General features: G+C 45.4%; 1 protein-coding gene across 1 annotated transcript in view; it reads left to right on the top strand.

Annotated features, from left to right (window-relative positions):
• Nucleotides 1-15,491, top strand: part of cacna1c (calcium channel, voltage-dependent, L type, alpha 1C subunit) — a 1,034,505-nt gene that overhangs the window by 934,443 nt on the left and 84,571 nt on the right. The window contains exon 33 of the mRNA XM_070900503.1: nucleotides 9,858-10,014. Coding sequence (XP_070756604.1) covers nucleotides 9,858-10,014 — 157 coding nt within the window. The remainder of the gene's footprint in view (nucleotides 1-9,857; nucleotides 10,015-15,491) is intronic.

Here is a 15,491-nt window from a genome sequence, read left to right as displayed (position 1 = left end):
TATAAGTATAATCAGTGATAGGGTCCTCAGTCTGCACAGTGTTATTGATTATGGGTCCACAAAACTATACACAGTTCAATACAGATTGGCAGTAAGCTCTTATGTCTTGTATGTCCTTCAAGTTATTTTTTTTTGCTTTGGTTCTGCAAGTCTTCATTTTTGAGAAATCTCATAGCAATTTGCTAGAAGGAAATTACTCTTCCTTTAAGAGGTGCATTCCCGCTTTATGTAGGCCTCTGGAGGCCTGCTGGAAATTACACACAGAAAATGGATGGGCTTCCTGTTCCTGACACAATTGAGTGGGAAACCAGCAAGTCAGATGTTAATGAGGCCTGGGAAAGAATGTACCCTGAGCCTGAAATTTAAGCTAGCTGGTGCATTTTACACTCACCTCACCTGCCCGAAATCCACTTTGGGTTAAAATCATTCCCATTCTTAATGGAATTTAGGGCTTTTTTGGAATTTTTTCCCCCATAAAATGTTTGTTTTGTTTTGTCATTAACTTTTTATGTGAACATTTCCAACTTTTGCTTTATTTTCCCTTTGCATTTGGGGCATTTTGCATTTAGAATGTGGGAATGATAACATTGTTATTAGATGCATTTAAAATAGTACAAAAATGAAAATATTAAATTATTTGAATATTCAAGGTGCTATAGGTTGTTAAAAATATATAGTATCCTTGATTTGTCCTTGAGTCATTGGTGTCCTTGCTTTTCAAGTTGCAGGTAGAGAATCATGGCTGAGATCAGAAAGTCATCGTCTATTTGGATTGTAATGTAAATCCTACATCCTGTAACTCTAGCACACAGCATTGAATGAGAACAACCACAGTTGTAACAAAATATACATTGATTGCAAAACTGTAATTGAAATCCACTCTGATGAACTCCTGAAACTTAGCCGCATTCCTTTCAGGAACCACAGAGTAAATTATTCCATCACTTTAAAAATATTGTGTAGAGTAACTATATTTTATTTGTATCAGTTAGAGATCTAAAATGTCAGGACATGCAGCCAAAAAGGAACCATGTTACTGAAGTGATTGTATAATGCCAGTTAAAGTTAATTTTTTTGTGGGCATACTGATTAAGTCAGAACATTCAGGTTCTCAAACATTTCTGGTGAAGTTTGTTTAATACTGCATTACAAGGATTCAGGCACAACGGGCTCCCAATGAACAATGTAAATATTGCTTCTCCTCATAGCAGATAATTTAGTGGCTTTGCTTATCAGATGAACTTTACATTTATATTCACTGCAGCTCTGAATTCCCACAACCCAAAAATGAAATAAAGAAACCAACACTCAAAATAAAAATAATTTCAAAGTCCTGGAAATTCCTGGGGTCCCAAAGAGCACAGCCCCCAGCCATCTTTGCCCAAGATTGGAGATTCCATCCCAAATTCCGTTGACAGTCATTTGCATAGCCAGGGCAGGCCACTGACAACTGGAAGGGCTCATCAACAGCAGCCGCCCCTACCTGAGCTAATTCACCCTTATGAGGTAGAAAGAAGTTCTCATGAGGCTTATTACCTTACTTTAGTGACTGTTTGGAGGCTTAACAAGGTCTCAAAGGACACCAGGTCTCAGCTGTTGAGTTTCACTGGAGCATTTCAAGAACTCCCCCTGATATGCCCCCTTGATGTGCCTGGCGAGGGAGAGACAGACTGCAATTTAAAGGTCACATTGAACAGAATTCCAGCAGAGCTGGATTCAGGCCCATGTTCCCAATCTGATCTTTTTTCTTTTGTTCTGACAGATCTGCTTTGTATTTCAGCTTTTTTTTCTACTGACCATTTCTGACAATGATCTAAAATAAATTCAACTAAAAATAAATACCTCAATTGCTCCATATTCCACATTCTAACCACTCTCTGGCTGACAAAGTTTCTCCTGAATTCCTTATTGGATTTATTAGTGACTGTCTTACATTTATGACTTCTTGTTTTGGACTCCCCACAAGTGAAAACATCTTCTGTACGTCCATCCTATCAAACCTCTTCATAATTTTAAAGATCTCTATTAAGTCACCCCCTCAGCCTTCTCTTTTCTAAAGAAAAGAGCCCCAGCCTGTTTGGTATTTCCTGATAGTTATAACATCTCAGTTCTGGTATTATCCTTGTGAACCTTTTTTGCACCTTCTCCAGTGCCTCTATATATCTTTTTTGTAATATAGAGACTAGAACTGTACACAGCACTCTAAGTGTGATCTAACCAAGGTTCTATACAAGTTTAACATAACCTCTCTGCTTTCCAATTCTGTCCTCTAGAAATGAACCACAGAGCTTTGCATTTGTTATGACCTTGTTCATCTGCACTGCTTTGTTTAATGATTTGTTCTGGTAGAACATAAGGGAGAGAAATCAGCACCTGAGCAAATGTTAACTTTTCCAGTAAAGAATATACTGTAAACAGTGCCTCGCTGGCTCTCTTGGGATCTGCAACAAAGATCATCAGCACCACCTAGTGGGTTTAAGAACCATAACAATTGTGTGCATGAGAGATAGAGAGTTAGTTCTGCCCAGCAGTGGGAGTATATGGCTTCATCAACATGATTCACAATAGAGTGAGTTTCCTGAAATCAGTCAACCGATTTGAAGGAGGAATAGGAAAGAAATAAAGTTGCCAACCAGGCCACTTGCTAATATCCCATTTACTAGTGACTGACCACCACTGGCACAAAGTCCTAGGAATAGGTTACATTCCTAGCCTCTTGGCCAGACTGGTCTAAATTAGGATTAGAGTAAAAGTTAGAAATGGGGTTATGAAGGAATGTTCACATAACAAGAAAATATGAAGTTCATTAGCAGTAATATTGACTTGTAAATTCTGATATAATATTGAGCGTGGTGAATTCCATCCAAAATAACCTAGTATTCTGTCAAATTCTCCAGCATCGATTCAATTAGCCATCCGCATCTTAAAAAGAGCCAGCATCAAACCTAACCTCAGTGCGATCCTTTGCTAACAAACCCCATTAACTCGTAATAGATTTTAATCAAAAACAAATAAATCCAAAAGTATGAAAGTTGTGTGGCTGGCAACACAATAACAAGATTCTGATGACAAATAAATGCCATCATGTGAGCCCCTAAAATAAATTACAGGTTTGTAATCACCCCTGGCTAGCTGTTCTTCTAAATAGAAACCATCTGAACCCCTGAATTACACTCGATCCTGTAATTACTCGGCGTAGAATCCATCTGAACTCCTTGATTAGATTACAGCCTTTTAATCTATCCAAGCCATCCAGTATTTTTATTTTTTTAGTGTATCAAAGTGAATTATCACTCAATTTTACCTATTGCATGAACAAATTACTCATCACAAATCCTTTGTACATATGTCTGGGTTTCAAGAATGTTAAAAGCATGTGAAAAAGAAGATAGATCAGCAATTATAATATTAGAGCATTAGAATATTATTACATTGTTAGAATCACTCAAAAAGTTGAATTCCTGGTCCTAATTTATTTTAATCCTAAATTCCTCCTCGACTACAAACTATTTCTTGAATGAGAACTGGGAGTCTATTTATTGTTTGACTTCTGCCAATGTTCCTCTCTAATCATTCATTATCAGATACCTGACAACAGTCAATGTTGATTTTTCCCTCCAATCTTTCCTGTCCTGTTGTTGGGTCAAGCCAAGTCCTTACATCTTTATCATTCTATGGCACATCAGACTATTATCTGAATGGTGACAGATTAGGAAAAGGGAAGGTGCAACGAGACCTGGGTGTCATGGTACATCAGTCATTGAAGGTTAGCATGCAGGTACAGCAGGCGGTTAAGAAAGCAAATGGCATATTGGCCTTCATAGCGAGGGGATTTGAATACAGGGGCAGGGAGGTGTTGCTACAGTTGTACAGGGCCTTGGTGAGGCCACTCCTGGAGTATTGTGTACAATTTTGGTCTCCTAACTTGAGGAAGGACATTCTTGCTATTGAGGGAGTGCAGCGAAGATTCACCAGACTGATTCCCGGGATGGCGGGACTGACCTATCAAGAAAGACTGGATCAACTGGGCTTGTATTCACTGGAGTTCAGAAGAATGAGAGGGGACCTCATGGAAACGTTTAAAATTCTGACGGGTTTAGACAGGTTAGATGCAGGAAGAATGTTCCCAATGTTGGGGAAGTCCAGAACCAGGGGTCACAGTCTGAAGATAAGGGGTAAGCCATTTAGGATCGAGATGAGGAGAAACTTCTTCACCCAGAGAGTGGTGAACCTGTGGAATTCTCTACAACAGAAAGTAGTTGAGGCCAATTCACTAAATATATTCAAAAGGGAGTTAGATGAAGTCCTTACTACTCGGGGGATCAAGGGTTATGGCGAGAAAGCAGGAAGGGGGTACTGAAGTTTCATGTTCAGCCATGAACTCATTGAATGGCGGTGCAGGCTAGAAGGGCTGCATATTTTCTATGTTTCTATGTTTCTATGTTGTGCCATTGTATTGCTGTCTTATCTTATACCTGATTCCATATGACTTAATTGGATTCTTTTGTCAGTTCTTCCTGGTAGTGAAGCACTTCATCATAGAGATTAGGCAGAGGAAACGTGAGCAAGACCAATACAGCTAAACTGAATTATATCTCCTAAAAAAAATTCAGAAGCTGACATTTGACCTGGAGGAAACGGTCCCAATTTTTCAAGTCTTTTTTCGTATTTCCATTTCCTCATACCAGGCTGCACCCTAGTATATTTGCTTTGTACCCTCTCTATCTCCTCCACATCCTACAGTTTGGTGCCCGAAACAACATACTGTATTCCGATTGTGGTGCTACTAAGGTTTTATATAGATCCATCATTATATTTTGACTTTTATATTCAAACTTTGAGTCATAAAGCCCAGTTTTCCATTAGCTTTTTTACGATCCTATCCACTTGAGGTTCTGCTTTTAATGTCAACATCATGGTTACTGACCTTCAGCACGGTTGCTAGGGATGAATAAACTGCAGAATGGTTACTAGAGATGAATAAATGGTAGCATGGTTGCTAGGGATAAATAGCATGGTTACTAGGGATGAATAAACGGTAGCATGGTTGCTAGGGATGATTAAACTGCAGCGTGGTTGCTAGGGATGAATAAAATGCAGCACTGAACACAAATAAACATCAACTGAGAGGAAGCTACACACCAGTTGAGAGACTGAACAAGAGAGAGCTAAACACGGACTGAGGTTCCTTTACCCAACAAATCCGTTAAATTTGTGAGTCTTGCTTTGTGGAATGTTTTAGTATTTGGTGAGATTGTTGATTCAATAACATTTTGCATCTGCAGGCTAAATGGTTAATTGGATATTGTAACATTTTATTGTAGCATTAAGGTACCAAGTGTACCAAGTATAACAATTGTTCATTCAACACACAGAAAGGGGGAAGGTCCTCTGTTTAGGATCAGAGCATGTCTCCTCTAATCTCTGACATGCCTATGTAATCCAACTTTTCTCTGTGTCCATTCATGTGTGCTGCTGCTCCATACCTAAACCAATTACTTCCAGCTACTTTTATTTTCTCTTGGTCCCTCTCGGGCCAATCTCTTCTGTTTCCTCCACTTTCTGTCACACCATTTTTCATTTATCTGCTCATGTACTTCTCTCTGCCCCTGCCCCACAATCCCTACCCTTATCCATCATTACTCCTCTGTCTTCCTACTCTCCTGCCACCATTCCAGGCTTCTATAAGCCAACAGCTACCCTATGTGCCTCACTCAGCATTGTCCGAAGGGCCCATCAAGGCACCCATTACTTGCTCTTTACGAGCAGCAACCAAACTGCCCCAACCTTTGCCAACCTTCCCGCCAATGCACCCGCTGGGTACTAACTTCTCCAACCTCCTTCCTGCCCCACTCACCACTGCTACCAATCCAACAATCTCCGTTTCTCTCCGTATTTCCTTCCAAATGGCCATTCACTAACGAACAAGGCCCTTGTGATTCACAGCTTTATTGTAGATGATCGTATTGGCACCTTGGTTTTCACTGAAACTTGGCTTACCATTCCCCTTAATGAAACCACCCCGCATGGCTAAATCTTCCACCACCTGCTCTCCTTCAAACTCTTTGAATGTATTTTCGCCTCCCAAATTCATGCCCATCTTTCCAGCAATTCTGGGCTGGATATTAAATTGGAGGCGGGGAGGGAGTGGGGGCTCTGCTTTGAGGTCAGGGCCTGATTAGCATTTTTATCTCCCTTTCCCTGCCACAACCAACCAGATTGAGAGGCTGGCTGGCTGTCGGGCAGGTAGGCCTTGAGCACCAGGCCGCAGCTGGGGAGCATAAAGGAGGGAGAGAGGGATCAGAAAGGCTGGAGGGAGTGGAGAGAGAGATCAGAGGTTAGAAGGCAGATTCGAGGTCGGGTTGGAGGAGATCGGAGGCCTCGTGGAGCAAATCGCATGGGTCAGTGGGGAGAGATCGGAAGGGTTGGGTGGGGCGGGGGGGATCAGAAGAGCCGGGGAGATCGGAAGGGTCGAGGGGAGAACAGAAGAGTCGAAGGGAGATTGGAGGCCTCTTGGGCAGGGATCGGGGAAGTGTCCGATCTCTCTGAAGCAGGTATACTGGATCCAACAGGTAAGTGGAAAGGCACTTACCTCCTGGATCAAGCAGTCCTCGCCTCCCTTTAGCTGCTGTGTTTCCCGAGGTGCAGAAAACTTGGCAGGCTAAGGTTAAATTTAAAATGCTGCTTAAATATGAGGCATGCAGTGTCATTACATTTAAATTGCCAACCCGCCTCCTGGGCGTGGGTTGGTTGCCTGAAACCCCGTCCCTCCTCCGTTAAAACTGGAAGTGGGGTTGGGATTGGGATACAGAATTTTAACATTTAAACATCCCACCCAACCCAGACCAGCTTGTTTTGGGGGGTTAAATTTTCCCTTTCTGTTTGAATCTTTCCAATCAAGTTTTTGCCCTTCCCACAGCACTGAAGTAGCCAAAATCAGTGTCACAAATGACATCCTCGGTGACAGTTACCATGGTGCATTTTCCTCTTGTACTTGACCTTCCTGCAGCCTTTGACACAGTCAACTACAAAATCTTCCTCTAATGCCTCTTGTCTGTTGTCCAGCTCTATGAGACTGACTTTCTTTGGTTCCACTCTTTTATCATATCAGAATCATCACAAATGCCTTCTCTTACCGCCCCTACAATGTTATGTTTGAGTCCCTCAAGGATCTGTCCTTGGCCTCCTCCTTTACCTCATATATGTGCTGCAGCTTGGCAACATCATCTGAAGACATAGGGTCAGGTTCAAAATGTATGCTAACAATAACCAACTCTACCATCTGTGTCAGGCTGCTTGTCTAATAACCAGTCTTGGTTGAGCCACAATTTCTTCCAGTTGAAAATTGGGAAGACTGAAACCATCGTCTTCGGCCCACACCAGAAACTCTGTTCCCTTGTCACAGATTCCATTTCCATCCCTCATCATCATAGGCAGTCCCTCGAAATCGAGGAAGACTTGCTTCCACTCTAAAAGTGAGTTCTTAGGTGACTAAACAGTCCAATACGGGAATTACAATCTTTGTCACAGGTGGGACAGACAATCATTGAAGGAAAAGGTGAGTGGGTCTGGTTTCCCGCACGCTCCTTCCACTGCCTGCGCTTGCTTTCTGCATGCTCTCGGTGACGAGACTCGAGGTACTCAGCGCCCTCCCGGATGCTCTTCCTCTACATAGGGCGGTCTTTGGCCAGGGATTCCCAGGTGTCGGTGAGGATGTTGCATTTTATCAAAGAGGCTTTGAGGGTGTCCTTGAAACATTTCCTCTGCCCACCTGGGGCTCACTTGCCGTGTAGGAGTTCCAAGTAGAGCGCTTGCTTTGGGAATCTTGTGTCAGGCATGCGAATAATGTGGCCCGCCCAACGGAGCCGGTCGTGTATGGTCAGTGCTTCGATGCTGGGAATGTTGGCCTGATCGAGGACGCTAACGTTGGTGCATCTGTCCTCCTAGGGGATTTGCAGGACCTTGCGAAGACATCGTTGGTGGTATTTCTCCAGTGATTGAGGTGTCTACTGTATATGGTCCACATCTCTGAGCCATACAAGAGGGCGGGTATCACTACAGCCCTGTAGATCATGAGCTTGGTGCCAGATTTAGGGGCCTGATCTTCGAAAACTCTCTTCCTCAGGCGGCCGAAGGCTGCGCTGGCGCACTGGAGGCGGTGTTGAACCTCATCGTCAATGTCAGCCCTTGCTGATAATATGCTCCCGAGGTATGGAAAGTGGTTCACGTCCAGAGCCGCGCCATGGATCTTGAGGCAGTGCTGTGTGGTGGGGTCAGGTTGGTGGGGGACCTTTGTCTTACAGATGTTTAGTGTAAGGCCCATGCTATCGTACGCCTCAGTAAATACGTCGACTATGACTTGGAGTTCAGCCTCTGAATGCACGCAGACGCAAGCGTCGTCCGCGTACCGTAGCTCGACGACAGAGGTTGGGATGGACTTGGATCTGGCCTGGAGACGACGAAGGTTGAACAGGTTCCCACTGGTTCAGCGAGGAAAATTGAGAAGAGGGTTGGCGCGATGACGCAGCCCTGCTTGACCCTGCTCCGATCAAAGAAGGCCATGTACAAGGGTTGGTACTGATCCCTGCATTTCTCTTACAGTTGTCACACCATAAAGATCATGTCCGTTGTACCCTCTAGTAGACGAAATCCGCACTGTGACTCCGGGAGGAGCTCCTCAGCCACAGGGAGAAGATGGTTGAGGAGGATTCTAGCATCAACTTTCCCAGTAGCTGATAACAGGGAGATTCCACTGTAGTTGCCGCAGTCAGATTTGTCCCCTTTTTTTAAAGATGGTCACGATTACTGCATCTCTGAGATCTCCCAGCATGCTCTTCTCCTTCCAGATGAGAGAGATGAGGTCATGCATTCATGCCAATAGTGCCTCTCCGCCATACTTTGGTGCCTCAACGGGGATTCCATCCGCTCCCATTGCCGTGTTGTTCTTGAGCTGGCGGATGGCCTTTTCTACCTCGTGCAGGGCTGGGGTTTTGCTGAGATGATGGCGGGAAGCATGCTGCGGGATGGAGTCAAGGACACTCGAGTCAAAGGCAGAGTCTCGGTTAAGGAGATCTTCGAAGTGCTCCTTCCAGCAGGTCCTGAGTGCCTCGGTGTCCTTGATTAGTGTCTCCCCGTTCTTGGCCAGCAGTGGGGTGGGGCCTTGGGTGCTTGAGCTGTCGGTGGCCTTGACTGCGGTGAAGAATGCTTGCATATCACGGCAGTCGGCCAGCTGCTGAATCTCCTGTGCTTTCTCCACCCACCATCTATTCTTTAGGTCGCGGGTTTGGAAGGATTTCATCCATCCATCCCTGGTCCTCCTCTCATTGACCACGTCAATTCCAGCAAGGACCAGTGTTGACGAGCATCATTAGGTGTGATTCCAACGTAACTGTTGTGAGGCTGATGTACTACAAGCCAGTACAATATTAAACTGTAATACAAACAGGAATGTCTATTTTCTTATATGCAAGACAGGCTATTCACCTGTAGGATATAGTGAAGCACATTGTGGGATAAAGCTGATATCACAAACCATAAAAACATATAATAAAAAATATAGAGGTGGAGGAGTTGGGGGGGGCGGTTGGGGTGGTGGTGCGGGGTGCGGAAAGCAGGTTTAGCCACTCATTGGTCTGTTTTTGTATGTTTACTTCCAACCAGTGTCATGCTGAACAGCAATGAATTTCATCTGCAGTACTTTCAGGATTTATTTCACTGTACCTTACAGAAGAATACCATTCTCTGCAAATACAGACCGGGATATAGCATACCCTGTATATACAACATAAAATAATGGTGCTGGTATTATCCATGGTTCTTTAATGAAACAAATTAACGTACTCTGCTTTCATTTTCAGATGTGCTACGGGTGAGGCTTGGCAGGAAATCATGTTAGCCTGTCTCCCAGGAAAACAGTGTGAAAAAGAGTCACCATTTCATGAGCCGGGTCATGGCTGTGGAACCTATTTTGCTTTCTTCTACTTTGTTAGCTTCTACATGCTATGTGCCTTCTTGGTGAGTACAAATCCAGAAGGAATCTTGGAATTTTCTATTTAATGTATATAGTAATCAGTAGAAATATATACTGCTAAAGAAAGATTACTGGAGATGGTGTATTCTGTGGATTAACCCCAGCCCTCTCCATTTTAACTGTTTGCAGCTAGATTAGTAAAAAATGTAACCAAGGGCTACTGTGCTTTGTTTAACTAATGAATGGTGAGGAAAGATAGAACCTTGGGTGCAAACCTATGTATGAGTGCAGGATGGCACAGAGTCAGGAGTACCTAAACTCCAGCAGAATCCATCAGAACAGAGTTATGAAGCAGAGACAAGGCAGGACATTAGGGCAAATTGGAAGAGTACCTTCGACCAAGCTGCTTTTCTACATTTCTAAGCAGCGAGTGTTAAAAGTAAATTACATTTTTAATGGCATATTTTACTATGCCTCTCAGTGGACTTACTGCTCGATTCCTGCCTGGCGGCCATTTTAACACCAGTTTTCTTGGACGGTTGAGCTACTTGCCTGAGCCTTATGAATAAATGTAATTTGAGGTCCTGTGATGTCATTAACTGCCTACTGAGCAGAGTATCCACTGTGGATGCTCCACTCAATAGTACCTGGCGGACACTCAGCGGAGACCATCAGGTAAGTTTAAAACTTACATTTGTGGAGTCCAAAGCAGCAGAATTGATCCTTCTGTAATGTATGCTCACAGGTTTGTAGAGCTGTTGCATTTTGAGTGGATTAGCCAGTCAAGTGATGTTCACAAGACTCAATAAAACCCTGGTCAATTGGGTCTAGGTCATCCGCGATGTGGTATGCAGTTGTGAGCCTAGTGAATGAACTGGTAATGTATAGTGTGATTGTTAACCTTTGTTAATAAACCAACTGGTTCTTAGTAGCAATGTGTTGCTATGAATTCTTAAGCAAAGAACCCATGAAGCAAATACTTTACAGCTTCCAACCCGTGAAATCCTCCCAAACCCCTCCCCCCCCATCCCACCCCCATCCGCGACTTAGTTGACTGTCCACCTGACGCAATGTTTCCTGGGCCAAATATTGGTGAACTGGCTCTGGACACCCATTTTGGTGAACAGCTGGCCAGCAGCATGTTAATAAGCCTTAACCATTAAAATGGACCTGGTCTTTCACTACAGCTTTCAAGCGGATGCCTCATGCGTCCCTCAAGCTCTCCGCCCAGGAGTTAAAAGTCCCCTTACTGTGACTGTTCTTATGTAGACTGTTATGTATTTAACCCTTGGCAACCTGTATCACACCACCACCAGAGGGCCTATCTGTTGGAGTCCCAAGGGATCCCAGCATCCCTTAGGAGCACAGTATATAAGCAGGCCACCCACGAGGTACCTGCACTCTGGAACCTTAATAAAGTAGCTAAGGTCACGCTTGCTCATTGCACACAGTCCTCAGTCTGACCATATATTATAAGTGTAACAATTGGCAACGAGGTAACGAACAACCGGGCGAAAATGGAAAGAACAGTCAGCATCCTGGAGAAGTTCTCAGATGGGGATGATTGGGAGCTTTCATGGAGAGACTCGACCAATATTTCGTGGCCAACGAGCTGGAAGGGGATGAGAATGCGACCGAACGAAGGGCGATCCTCCTAACTGTCTGTGGGGCAACAACCTATGGCCTCATGAAGAATCTCCTGGCCCCGGCAAAACCAACAGAGAAATCCTACGAAGAACTGTGTACACTGGTTAGGGAGCATCTAAATCCTAAGGAAAGCGTTTTAATGGCGAGATATCGGTTCTACACGTGTCAACGATCAGAGGGCCAGGAAGTGGCGAGCTACGTCGCCGAACTAAGGCGCCTTGCAGGACATTGTGAGTTGAGGGATTCCTAGAACAAATGCTCAGACTTTTTTGTATTGGGCATCAGACATGAGACAATCCTTCGCAAACTGTTGACTGTAGAAACTCCGAATCTGAGTAAAGCCATAACGATAGCCCAGGCATTTATGTCCACCAGCGACAGCACCAAGCAGATTTCGCAGAACAAAGAAGTTTCGGCCAGTACTGCGCATAAAGTAATGTCGGTTTTGAGCAGAAATGTACAGGGCAGAACGTATACACAGGCTGCTGTGGCCCAACCTCAATTGATCCAGAGTCCGCCATCATCTGTTAATGTGAGGCAGTTAACACCCTGTTGGCGCTGCGGAGGTGATCATCGGCCCCATCAATGTCGCTTTAAGCACTATGCGTGCAATGGCTGCAGAACAATGGGACACCTCCAACAAATGTGCAGGCGAGCTGCAAACCCTGCAAACCACCACGTTGCAGAGGAAGATCGATCCACAGTGGATCAGAAGGAATTGGAAACTCGTACGGAGGAGGCAGAGGTGTACGGGTACACGCATTCACAACAAAATGCCCACCAATAATGTTGAAAGTTGAACTGAATGGTATTCCAGTGTCTATGGAGCTGGACACTGGGGTGAGTCAATCCATAATTAGTAAAAAGGCCTTCGACAGGCTGTGGGGAAAGAAGGCACACAGGCCCAAGCTCAGCCCCAGTCACACCAAACTAAGGACTTGCACAAAGGAACTAATCCCCATAATTGACAGTGCTGAAGTCAAAGTCTCCTATGACGGAGCAGTACATGAACTTCCGCTGTGGATTGTGCCAGGGGATGGCCCCACGTTGTTTGGCAGAAGCTGGCTGGGGAAAATCCACTGGAACTGGGACGACATCTGAGCACTTTCGTCCGTCGACGACATCGCATGTACCCAGGTGCTAAGCAAGTTTCCTTCATTATTCAAGCCAGGCATTGGAAGCTTTTCGGGGGCAAAAGTGCAGATCCATTTGGTTCCCAGTACGTGACCTATCCATCACAAGGCTCGGGCGGTACCTTACATGATGCGTGAAAAAGTCAAAATCGAGCTGGACAGGCTGCAACATGAAGGCATAATCGCGCCGGTGGAATTCAACGACTGGGCCAGTCCGATTGTTCCGGTACTCAAGGAGGATGGTACGGTTAAAATTTGCAGGGCCTGCTAAAGTCGATTCCTTGCACAGTGGTCTTCCAGGATGACATATTGGTTACAGGTCGAGACACCATGGAGCACTTGAAGAATCTGGAGGAGGTTCTTAGTCGGTTGGATCGCGTGGGACTCAGGTTAAAACACTCGAAGTGTGTTTTCCTGGCACAGGACGTCGAATTCTTAGGAAGGAGAATCGCAGCAGATAGCATCAGACCAACCGACGACAAGACGGAGGCCGTCAAAAACGCGCCACGACCACAGAACGTGACGGAGCTGCGGTCGTTCCTGGGACTCCTTAATTACTTCGGTAATTTCCTACCTGGGTTAAGCACCCTGCTAGATGCCCTACATGCGCTACTGCGCAAGGGAGACAACCGGGTATGGGGGAATTCACAAGAGGCTGCCTTTAAGAAAGCCACAAATTTATTGTGTTCCAACAAACTGCTTGTCCTGTATAACCCATGTAAACGATTGGTGTTAGTTTGCGATGTGTCATCATACGAGGTCGGATGTGTGTTACAACAGGCTAATGAATCGGGAATTTTCCAACCAGCTGCGTATGCATCCAGGAGTTTGTCTGAGGCTGAAAAGGCCTACAGCATGGTTGAAAAAGAGTCTTTGGTGTGCATTTATGGGGTAAAAAAAATGCACCAGTACTTATTTGGCCTCAAGTTCGAGCTCGAAACTGACCACAAGCCGCTCATATCGCTATTCTCGGAGAGCAAAGGGATTAATACCAATGCCTCTGCCCGCATCCAAAGATGGGCGCTCACACTGTCGGCATACAACTATGTAATCCGCCACAGACCAGGCACATAGAACTGCAGATGCTCTCAGTTGGCTACCATTGCCCACCACCGGGGTGGAAATGACATAGCCAGCGGATTTGCTCATGGTCATGGAGGCATTTGAGAATGAGAAATCCCCCGTTACGGCCCGCCAGATCAGTACCTGGACCAGCCAGGATCCTTTACTGTCCTTGGTAAAAAACTGTGTCCTCCATGGGAGCTGGTCCAGTGTCCCAGTGGAGATGCAGGAAGCGATTAAGCCGTTCCACAGATGCAAAGATGAGCTGTCCCTGCAGGCGGACTGTCTTTTGAGGGGCAACCGCGTAGTCTTGCCCAAGAAAGGCAGAGACACATTCATTTGCGAACTGCACAACACCCACCCAGGCATCGTAATGATGAAAGCTATAGCCAGATCCCACGTGTGGTGGCCTGGCATCGACTCAGACTTAGTCATGTGTGCACCAATGCAACACTTGCTCTCAGCAATGCACCCAGAGAGGTACCACTAAGTTTGTGATCCTGGCCATCCAAACCTTGGTCAAGGATCCATGTAGACTATGCGGGCCCATTCCTGGGCAAAATGTTTTTGGTTGTCGTGGACGCTTACTCAAAGTGGATTGAATGTGCAATAATGTCTGTAAGCACATCCACAGCCACCATTGAAAGTCTACGAGCTATGTTTGCCACGCACGGCTTGACCGATGTCCTAGTCAGCGACAATGGGCCGTGCTTCACCAGTGCTGAATTCAAAGAATTCATGACCCATAACAGGATCAAGCACGTCACATCCGCCCGCATCCAACGGCCAGGCAGAACAGGCAGTTCAGACCATCAAGCAAAGCTTGAAACGCATGTCGGAAGACTCCCGGCAGACCCGGTTGTCCCAAGTACTGCTCAGCTACCGCACCAGACCCCACTCACTCACCGGGATTCCCCTAGCTGAGCTGCTCATGAAAAGGGCACTCAAAACAAGGCTTTCTTTGGTACACCCTGACTTACATGATCAAATGGAGGACAAGCGGCATCAACAAAGTGTGTACCATGACCGCGCAAATTTGTCATGCGATATTGAGATCAATGATCCTGTGTTTGTGCTCAATTATGAACATGGTCCCAAATGGCTTGCTGTCCCGGTCACAGCCAAAGAGCGGAGTAGGGTTTTTCAGGTCAAACTGACCAATGGACAAACACACAGAAAACACTTGGACCAAATCAAGTTGCGGTTCACAAACAGCTACGAACAACCCGAAGAGGACACAACCAATTTTGACCTTCCAACACACACACACACACACACACACACACACAAGTGGCAACTGACACACAGTTGACGAAACTGAACTCATCATTCCCAGCAGCCCCGCAAGGCCGGCTGCCCAACAGCCCAATGAAGAACTGACCAACCCACCTACACCAGCATTTGTACCGAGACGATCGACAAGGGAGCACAAAGTCCCAGATCATCTCCCCTTGTAAATAAGTGTACTGTTAACTTCACGGGGGAGTGATGTTATGTATTTAACCCCTTGTAACCTACATCACACCTGACCATCAGAGCCTACCTTTGGAGTCCCAAGGGATCCTAGCATCCCTTGGGAGCACAGTATATAAGCAGGCCACCACGAGGTACCTGCACTCTGGAACCTTAATAAAGGCGCTAAGGCCACACTTGTTCATTACACACAGTACTCAGTCTGA

The sequence above is a fragment of the Pristiophorus japonicus genome, chromosome 15 (genome assembly GCF_044704955.1).
Source record: "Pristiophorus japonicus isolate sPriJap1 chromosome 15, sPriJap1.hap1, whole genome shotgun sequence".
Lineage (NCBI taxonomy): Eukaryota > Metazoa > Chordata > Chondrichthyes > Pristiophoridae > Pristiophorus > Pristiophorus japonicus.
Note: the sequence above shows the minus strand (reverse complement) of the source record. Positions and strands in the feature narration are given on the sequence as shown.